The sequence below is a fragment of the Leptosomus discolor genome, chromosome 21, assembly GCF_034619465.1.
Source record: "Leptosomus discolor isolate bLepDis1 chromosome 21, bLepDis1.hap2, whole genome shotgun sequence".
NCBI classification, from domain to species: domain Eukaryota; kingdom Metazoa; phylum Chordata; class Aves; order Leptosomiformes; family Leptosomidae; genus Leptosomus; species Leptosomus discolor.
The window spans coordinates 2,145,324-2,154,786 of record NC_141411.1 but is presented as its reverse complement, the minus strand read 5'-3'; the positions used below and the strand labels follow the sequence as shown (position 1 = coordinate 2,154,786).

Genomic DNA, 9,463 nt, shown 5'->3' with positions numbered 1-9,463 from the left:
TCGCGCCGAGGGACCCGCCGGAGACGGAACCTCCGTTCCCCGGAAAAAAAAAACAAAAAAAAAAACCCAAAAAAACAACCGAACCGTGTGGCTTCCGCGGTGACAACGGCCAGGGCTGCCCCCGCCCCGGAACTCGCCGTGTCGCTGCGCCCTGCGCGTCCCTGCGCGCCGCCCGCGGGGGCGGAACCGGCACCGGCAGCGGCGGCAGCGGCGGCCATGGGGCGGCTGCGGTGGCTCTGCGCGGTGCTGCTGGCGCTGCCCGGAGCCTGGGGTGAGCGGGGCGGGGGGCTGCGTGGGGAGGGGGGTTGTGGGTGCGGGGGGGGGGGGGGCTGTGGGTGCGTGGGGAGGGGGCTGTGGGGACAGGGGTTGTGGGTGCGGGGGGGGGCTGTGGGATGTGGGTGCGTGGGGAGGGGGCTGGGGGCTGGGGGTGCGTGGGGAGGGGGCTGTGGGGAGAGGGGTTGTGGGTGCGGGGGGGGCTGTGGGATGTGGGTGCGTGGGGAGGGGGCTGTGGGGCTGCGGGCTGTGGCTGCGTGGGGAGGGGGCTGTGGGGAGGGGGGTTGTGGGTGCGTGGGGGGGGGCTGTGGGTGCGTGGGGGGGGGCTGTGGGGATGGGGGCTGTGGGTGCGTGGGGATGGGGGCTGTGGGTGCGTGGGGAGGGGGCTGTGGGGCTGTGGGATATGGGTGCATGGGGAGGGGGCTGTGGGGATGGGCTGTGGGTGCGTGGGGAGGGGGCTGTGGTGAGGGGGCTGGGGGCTGGGGGTGTGTGGGGAGGGGGCTGTGGGGCTGTGGGATGTGGGTGCGTGGGGAGGGGGCTGTGGGGATGGGGGCTGTGGGTGCGTGGGGAGGGGGCTGTGGGTGTGTGTGGGAGGGCCAAGGCGAGCTCCCCCCACCATCCTCCCTCTGCCCCCCCCTGCCCGCAGGTGACTGCCAGCAGCCGCCCAGGTTTGTCTTTGCGGAGCCCCCCGGGCCCCTGGAGCAGTCCTACGCCGTGGGGGCCACGCTGACGTACAGGTGCCGCCCAGGGTACACGGCGGCCATGGGCAAGTCCCCCGTGGTCACCTGCACCCCTGACTCCACCTGGTTGGCGAACCCCGACTTCTGCATCGGTGGGTTCCCCCCTCGGGGGCTCCTGGGATTGGGGGGTGGGGAGACACACATCCCCTGCTGCACCCCAGACCCCAGCACAGCGGAGGGTGCTCCCCACGTGGCTGGTTTTAGGGCGGTTGAGAGCAAGTGCGTACCCTGCCTGCCTGCCTGGGGTTGCCCTTTCCACTTTGGAACGTTAATCTCTTGGGGATGATCTCTGCCCTTTTTAATTACTTTACCATCTGGTGGTACAGTGTAAGTGCTGTGATATATTTACATAGGAACAAGGTACGGGGTGGGAAAGGCTGTAGGAGTCTGTGGTCCCTAGGGCGGTCAGTGGGTCCCTCCCCCGTCCCCTTCTCCTTCGCGCTGTTTCCTTTCCCTGTGGACCAAGACCCGGCGCCTTTATCAGTTTCCTTTCTCAGTAAGCGTATAAACCTTGGCTCTTCTTATTTGTTCTCGGCTTTATTTGTGCTTTTATTTGCTTTCTATTTGTGATTTAACTTTCAGTGGTACTTGCTCATGAGGCGAGTTATAAACGGTCAGTGAGTCTGTAACGCCACCGAACAGCGCCGTCCCCTGCATTTCACTATTGTGCTATGAAATAAAGCTAATGCTGAGCACTTGCCCTTCTAGGAAAGTCCTGCGGTCCCCCAGACATCGCCAATGGCAACTTTAACCACACGGTTGAACTCCTGTTTGGGGTGACAATAACCTTCACCTGTAACAGCGGGTAAGTGCTGGCCCAGGCTCCCGGTGAGTCTGTGGAGCCAAGTCTGGGAGGCAGCACCTGCGGGAGACTCGGAGGCTTTTAATACCTGGGGGCTGTTGCTTTGGCACAGCGGGAGGTGTTCAGGGTGGGGGGCTGGTGGGGGTCAGGCTCTCTCCTGCTCTTGCTTTTGCCAAAACAGGTTATCTTCTGGGCATGAGAGCGCAGTCTTTGCAGATCGCTTTTCGGCTGCTTTGCAAAGAATTTTATTCTTTTCCTGTTGGTGCTCATTCGTAATTCAGCGTTTGCCGCTGTGCAGTGGGTCCGGCTGTCGACATCTTAGCTAAGGGGTCTCGGGAAAAGAGGGCTGTGGTGTCCTGGGGATGCCGGGAGCTGGGCGAGAGGGGAAGGGAGCAGTTAGGGTAGTCAGTGACACCTGGCTCTGCTCCGAAAAGGAGGTGCTATTTGGATCTGCCACTGCACGGCACGGGGCTGGACAGACTCAGGGTGGGGATGCCGTCTTGCTCGCAGACCCGCTGAAAGTATTAAGTTCCCTCTGTCTGTACCATGTACTGCATCTCCTTAGGTACTGAGAAAACTGTATTTTATAGGAGGACTAGCTGCTTTTCCCCTAGGGTTCAGCTCCTCCAGACAATACCATTAGAAGCTGTACAACCTTCTGGATTTCCCAAAGTTTTTTTCACTTTTTTCAAGGAGATTCAACCTTTTCTTTCCTTAGGTACCAATTAGTTGGGAGGCCGTCTGCACAATGTGTGCTTCAAGACAATGAAGTTGCTTGGGATCAAATTCCATACTGTGCCAGTAAGCAGATGTTAAGTGTTTTGTGTACAACTCTTCCTCAAAGCTGTTACAATACATATCTGGTAGTTTGGGGAACGGTGGGTGGATGCTCTCTTCTTGGCACCTAGTGCAAATTACAGTAGCCTTTAATGAGACTGACTCCTACTTGTCCCCCAAACAAGCACTCTTGGACAATAGATGCTGTTTTGCCGTTTTACCATTTATCCATTTAAAAAAGCCCTGGAAAATGTTCAGAATTTAAAGGCGCCTTTAAGACTTTAGGTTGAGATGATTGCTTTAGGGCTGCTTCCTTGTTTTCTTTGGCTCTTTTTTTTGTTGGGTGGGTTGGTTGGTTTGGTTTCTTTAGTAGCTAGAGCTCAGTTTCATGTTCGATGGAAATGTTCTTGCAGCTTCTTGCTGTTGCTTTTCCATGCAGTTATTCGCTGTTTACCACCTCCTGCGATCGAGAATGGGCAGTTCACCGCTGAGGACGGAGACTTCACCTTCGGCACGGCTGTCACCTACCACTGTAACAGCGGATTTGCTCGTATTGGAGATGCCACTATTCACTGTACGACGGGTGATAACCTCGAGGGAACGTGGAGCGGTCCAGCCCCTGAATGCAAAGGTAAATGCTTTCTTTCTCTCCTTATTCTTTTGACTTTATTTCTCATCCCTGTCCCCATCTGTACTTTCCCCATGGGTTGCCAAACGGGAGAAGGTTGATCTGAGGCTAAGAAAAGATTCCCAGAAAGCTTAATGCAGTGGTCTCCCGAGCCAGGGGCAGGGGCAGGCCTTGCTTTAGTGGATTCTTCAGCCCCCAGAAAGCCTCCTTCTCCCCACCCATGCCCAGGGCTTCCTGCAAATGAAAAATGAAGCTCTCCCGTGTGCAGTTTCTTGATGACGTCTCTGTTCACGGAGTACTTGCACCCCGCTGGGGACCTGCCTCTCTCAAAGTGAGAGAGCGGCAGTTCTCTGTGAGCTGCTCCTGTAACGCCTCTGGTGTCACTGCAGGGCTCTTCCTTCTTGTAGTAAATATTCTTGTGGTCTTACCTTCACTTCCAGTGGTCAGATGTGTAAATCCACAAGTGAACAATGCGAGAAGGTTATCTGGCTTCGGCACGGCGCACACGTATAAAGATACCGTGGTCTTTGAGTGTAATCCTGGTCATTTATTGAACGGTAGTAGTGTCGTTACTTGTGAAGCGGACAGTACCTGGAAGCCGCCTCTGCCAACCTGTGACCCAAGTGAGTACAAACAAATTTATTTCCGTGAGCAGTTCCAACGAAATAGGTCTTAAGAGCTGCTGAGCAGATCCGCTTCGGAACCTCGTGCACCTGTAGCCATGCCCTTGCAGAACACGCTGGCTTGGGCCCTCAGTGGGGCAGCCCCAGCCAGTTACACGTTTAGACCTGAAGCTATTTATTTGTGAAATGATCCCAAAGTGCACTGAAAGGCGGGAGAATTGCCTTCTACACCTGACACGCTTGCTTCAGCGGCTTCCCAACCGAGATGCTGCCCAATCTCCATCTTTTATCCAGTTAAGCAAACTGATACATGCTGCTGTTTGCTGAATGGGTTGGATGCAAACGGTATCCCAGACACTGACATTCAAACAGGTTAAAATGTCGTCTGTGCCAACATGTACAGTTTGCTGTTGTTTTGCGGACCCTCTGGGTACGCCTGTAACTAGCCTTGCTTTCATCTCCAATTGTTAGTCCTCTGTGGTCCTGCTCCACACTTCCCTTTCGCTGAGTTAACAAGGGCTGTGGGTGACTCCTCTCTTGCTGGAACTAAGCTGACGTATCAGTGTAAACCGGGTTATACTGCAGCAAGTGGAAAGTCTCCTGTCGTCACTTGTCTGGAGGATAGAACTTGGTCTGCAGACCCAGACTTCTGTATACGTGAGTATCTCTGTTCCCCTCCTGTCCTGACTGATGGTGTGGGTGCTCTTACTTGTGCTTCTTAATTCAATCAACTGTGAAATTCAGGATTTCAATACTAACTCATGCTGTGAGGCCTTAGGTGCAATATTCTCGTACAATTCAGAACTTAAGTTCACGAAGTGCAAGGAGCAAGGGAAGAGCAGAAATTATAGAAAAAGGTCACAGGAGGAAAGTTTTCTTCCTGTAGTTACCAGGGAAAGATGAAGATAATTGGAAGTTAGAACTCTGTCTGCTCCATTTGATAGAATGCTGAAATCAAGTGTTATGAAGTCAGTGCAGTAGTGTTATGTGAAGCTACGAATGGCTGAAGCGTTTCTTCTAGCCTGATTAGGCACTTCAGTGGCTCATTTCATGGGGTGAGATCCTGGAGTTGGGGCTAATGGGCAGTAACTGAGGTCCAGTACCAAGCACGAAAGCTCAAAGTATTTTCCGTTGCTGCTGGATGCGCGGCGTTTGGTGGTTCCTCCTCCTCCCCGTGCACTTCACCTTTGCAGTAGGAGCAGCACTCAGACTCTCTTGCCGATGTTCCTCCTGTAGGGCAGCTCCCTGACATCCTCTGTGAAGAACCCCCCACGATTGACAACGGGATGCACAATGGCACGAAGGGCACAGCCTTTGTCCCCGGCTCGGTTGTCGTTTATAAATGCAGGGACGGCTTCACCCTTGCTGGAGCAGCCTCGATTCACTGCACAGCAGATGGTCAATACCGTGGAGTCTGGAGCAAGCCCACTCCTGAATGCAAAGGTGATGTTCCTCCTGCGGGACAGTTCCCTTCTGTCCTCTGTAGAAAGCCACCTACGATTGACAACGGGATGCACAATGGCACAGAGGGCACAGCCTTTGTCCCCGGCTCGGTTGTAGTTTATAAATGCCATGATGGCTTCACCCTTGCTGGAGAGGCCTTTCTTCAGTGTGTTGCAGAAGATCAGTACAAGGGAGTCTGGAGTAAGCCCACTCCTGAATGCAGAGGTGACTGTCTCCTGTGTCTGTCTTGCCTTCTCTCTGTCTTCAAAATACCTATGTTTTCCTTTCTCTGTGAATCCTCAAATCAGCCAATTCTGCTAAGGAGTAAGCGATGCTTCCTGCAACAGCTTCTGTTAAAATCTGGTGCCAAAAGGGCATGACTAGGTTGCAGCACAGGCTCGCAGGCTAAGGGAAATGTCTGCTGGTAAATACACCTGGGCTTTAGCAGGTGACCATCCGTGGTGGTGGGTTGTGCAGGGGTCCTGTTCTGCCTGTTGCTTGAATTGTCTTCCATGTGCATTGGCTCTGATTTGAGATACTGCATGTGGTGGAGTTTGGTGAATCATGGTGCTGAATGGGTGCAGAGTTTCACGTTTTGGTTCACTTCCTTTCCAGATGGAGCGAACATGATCGTTGTTGGTAAGTAATACATATCCCTGAAGCCCTGTACTGCCCTCTGGCCTGTTTTTATTATATTGTCTCCTGTGTGTTCTGCTTGAAATAAGCTTAAAAGCCTTCTGCTACAGTCTCTTGTCGTACTTTTATTGTTGTTGCTTTAAGATGATGCTGTGAAAAGGCCAGGGGGCAGGGGCGGTAAAGGGGACCAGGGAGGGAAAAGATGGCTGAATAAGTGTGGAGTGAAGACTGAAGCTTCTTACTCGTCTCTTGTAGGAATCTTCCCCATCCTTCTGGCAGTGCTGATTACGAACATCTAAATTAGGGACTTGGGAGGCACCTCGTAGACGTTTGGACTCGATCATGCTGATCCCCGTGCTCTGCTTTTCCGTCCTGTGAAACCGGCCTTGAAGCAGCAACCCACAGACCCCGGATGACAAAGCCCAGACGCTCGCTGCCCGGGAGGCGCTCGTGCTTTTGGCTGCAGCAGCCGCATGTCACATTAGATGCAGCAGCTCATGCGCGGGGCTGGGCTGGGCCGGGAGACTTTCCACCCCCCAGCTGAGAACTCAAGGGCAGTTGTCCCCACCTTAAGTCACAATGATGCCAAAGGCCTTCCCGCTGCAATAAAGTAGACTCAGGAAAATCCCGTGCTTTGGGTACCTCTGCATGTGCAGTTTCTCAGCCCCACTAAGGTCATGTCGTGCCTGCTCCTGATCAGGAGGCAGGGGTCTCTTTTCCTGGGGTGGAAAGTGCTGCTGCTGCCGCCATGAGGATTAACAGTGAATGTCTTCACGTGAGTGATGTGTACTTAAAATTTTTTGATACAAATAGGGTGCCTAAGTCGGGTATGATCTGTGAGTACTGAAAGCATTGAAAATGTTCATATAAAAGCGCAGTTACAGCCGTTACTTCAGGCGAGTCTGAACCATCGTGCAAACAGCATCCTTACGAATCAGTAATTTTACTGGGGAGAAAAAAAATTTAAACGCCTCATTACAAAGAACTACTATTCTGACTGTTCCTGCACATCCTAAAATTAGTTTTAAACTTCAGCTGAAGGTCTCTGCCCTGACGCTGTCTCTGAATCACGTCGAAGCTTTTCTGCAGGTACCTTGTGAAAATGCCCTTCCTGTCCCTGCGGTGACTCAACGCTTCTCTCGAAGTCCCGAAGCAGGAACCCAGCTGGGTGGGTGCTGGGGCGCAGTGGAGCTTGTCCGCAGGCAGATGCTGGTCGGGCCGAATGCGGAACTTGCAGGTGTCTTGGCAGGTGCCACCAAACATCAGAAAGTTGCTGCATGGGAACCTTTTTGCTTTCTGCTCCAAATGCTGCCCGCCTGGGTCGACTGATGCAGGAATCGCTGTCTGAATTCAGACTTAAAAGGCTTTTTCAGGCGGTGCTGGGCACCCTGACCATGCTGGCTCCCACTGCGGGTCGGCTGGGGGCTCAGCCCCAGGATGCCTCAGGGCTGCCGTGATCCCGGGGAGGAAAAGCAGGTTTTTGGCCTCTTGCTCCGCTCGCAGCAGGGCTGGTGGGTGGCTGCACAGGGCGACTGTAGCTCTGACGCTGCGCCCCAAGTAGGTGCAGATGCACATCAAGCCAAAGCCTTAATTTACTCCTCTATGGGGAACGGGACCCAAACCCCACGTCTTTTGTGCACTTTGTTTCGTCCTGTCTAGCCTGACCAAGATCATTGTGTTGAGGACTGTTGGCGAGGGTGGGTAGAGGTGGGTGAGGAAACGTGCTGTCCCCAACTCGAGTCAGGCTTTGGCAGTGCCATGAGGACAGCTCGGGGGACGGGACCTCGCTCACCTTGTCGCAACCAAAGACACAGGTGAACGTGCCCTCGGTTTGTTTGGCTGACAGAAAGCCCACGTTGGGGTGTGGTGTCCTTTCCTGGTTTTAACTTGACCTCGCTAAATGATCGCTTACGGAGCTAAAGAGCTATGTAGCATCTCGTAAAATGAAGTAAAGATTTGAAGGTTTCCAGGGAATCCTGTTTATAAGGGAAACAAAACTGTGATGGGGTTTAACCTTGTTAAGCTTGAATCCAGCTTGAGGCACTAGGACTTTGAGCTGCTGGCAAAGCAAGTTTTTGAGGTTCAGGGTTTTGTTTGACGCAGCAGGAAGCCTGTGAGCTTCTCGCGATGTGCGGTTGGGAGTGGGAAGTATTTGAAATGTGTCTACTACACGCTTTTTGTTTCTGCATTTTCACCAGTGCTTTCCTGTTAACAGGAACACACATCTAATTAGAGGGGAAAAGTACAAATAGCCATTTCCATCAACACATTAGTTTTGTTCCAAATAAACCCACAAAGTTCTCCCTTCCCAGCAGAGCACTGTCCTGTTCTGCTGTCACTGGGACTCTGCAAGATACTGTTTTTGGAAGCCAGTCTTGCAGAACAAGCACTTCCAGATTCCTCGTTGTTTTTACGTATCTCTTGCCGTAAGCCAAGTGAGTGACGAGATGAACAAAACACAAATGTAAAGCCTTGTAGCTTGGTGTTGTGTTCCATTTTGTTCTTTTAATCCCAGCACAGTTGTTCCTACTGCGTAATCCAGAGTGGTTTTTCTGAATGGTTCAACACCTGATTTGGGGATCAGGTTGAAATGATCTCCCTGCAACCAAATGGAAGGAACTGTGAATGCTGTGACGTAGCTTATGGGTGTAATCACCAAAATTTACTGTTTCAGATTTACCGAAATCCACTGTGTTTGCAATTGAGTTGTACAGAATTTTACTTTATAATCTGAGCGTAAACAATCAAGCACAAGTCTGAAATACAAATGTTGGATATGTAAATATTGGAGCTCTGTCAATAAAAAGGATAAAAAGACTTGAGTAATGCATGTCTTACTGCTTGTTTTAGGCTCAGAAAGCATCCTCTGCCATGTGAGGTGGGGAGCTGGAGGTTCCTGTGGCTGCTCCTAAATCAAAAAGTCCTTTCTGTGGATTTTTCTTCTTCCAGCCAGCGGCGAGGGATGACGCCGGCTTGGATGAGTCCTAGAGCAGCCAGGGGCAGGTCAGGAGGACGCGGGTCCACAGCTGCAGGGGGGCGCGCGGGGCTGGCTGCGCGCTGCTCCTCCTGGCCCGAGCACCCACAGCCCCGAGGAACAGACGTGTCCCCCCGCTGCTGCCCGTCCCACGTGCGTGGGAGGAGGGAATGCCCCGCTCTGCCCTTCCCGTACCCGGGCGGGCAAGCTGTGCCCCTTCAGCTGGTTCGTAGGAAGGGCTGCTGTCACCGCCAGGGGACCGGAGGCAGAGCCCAGGCCACTTCCCCCAGCCAAGGATGCTCTCCACCACGGGCACAGTTTGGCTAGCAGCTAACAGCACCTCTGGGCCCGTGGTGGGTCCCAGGGGCCCATCCTCCCTTCTCAAAAATAGCAACAGAAGCAGCACGTGGGACCTGCAGCCTCCTGGCGGGGGTGGCTGTGCCCACCCTGTGCCGGGGAGCCCACGGGTTCCTGTCCCGTGGCCCCGGGAAGCCCCGCAGCTGCAGCTCCTTCCGCACGCGGGGGGCGGCGGGGGGAACTGGGGTGCCCATATCTTCCTGCAGCCCC

The 9,463-nt window shown here is 53.6% G+C and overlaps 1 protein-coding gene across 1 annotated transcript; it reads left to right on the top strand.

Annotated features, from left to right (window-relative positions):
* Positions 1-216: 216 nt before the first annotated feature.
* On the top strand, positions 217-7,400 carry LOC147413975 (C4b-binding protein alpha chain-like). The gene is made up of 10 exons (XM_086476734.1): positions 217-271; positions 920-1,105; positions 1,722-1,818; positions 2,534-2,616; positions 3,032-3,223; positions 3,661-3,843; positions 4,315-4,500; positions 5,080-5,511; positions 5,902-5,925; positions 6,178-7,400. The coding sequence occupies exons 1-10, from the start codon at positions 217-219 to the stop codon at positions 6,219-6,221; spliced, it is 1,482 nt and encodes a 493-aa protein (XP_086332860.1). The 3' UTR covers positions 6,222-7,400.
* The last annotated feature ends 2,063 nt before the right edge of the window (positions 7,401-9,463 follow it).

Excerpts from the sequence above, each read along its gene's own strand:
- LOC147413975 (XM_086476734.1), top strand. The coding sequence starts at position 217 with ATGGGGCGGCTGCGGTGGCTCTGCGCGGTGCTGCTGGCGCTGCCCGGA. Across the intron at positions 5,512-5,901 it reads GCCCACTCCTGAATGCAGAG|ATGGAGCGAACATGATCGTT; the intron begins GTGACTGTCTCC and ends CTTCCTTTCCAG. Across the intron at positions 5,926-6,177 it reads AGCGAACATGATCGTTGTTG|GAATCTTCCCCATCCTTCTG; the intron begins GTAAGTAATACA and ends CGTCTCTTGTAG.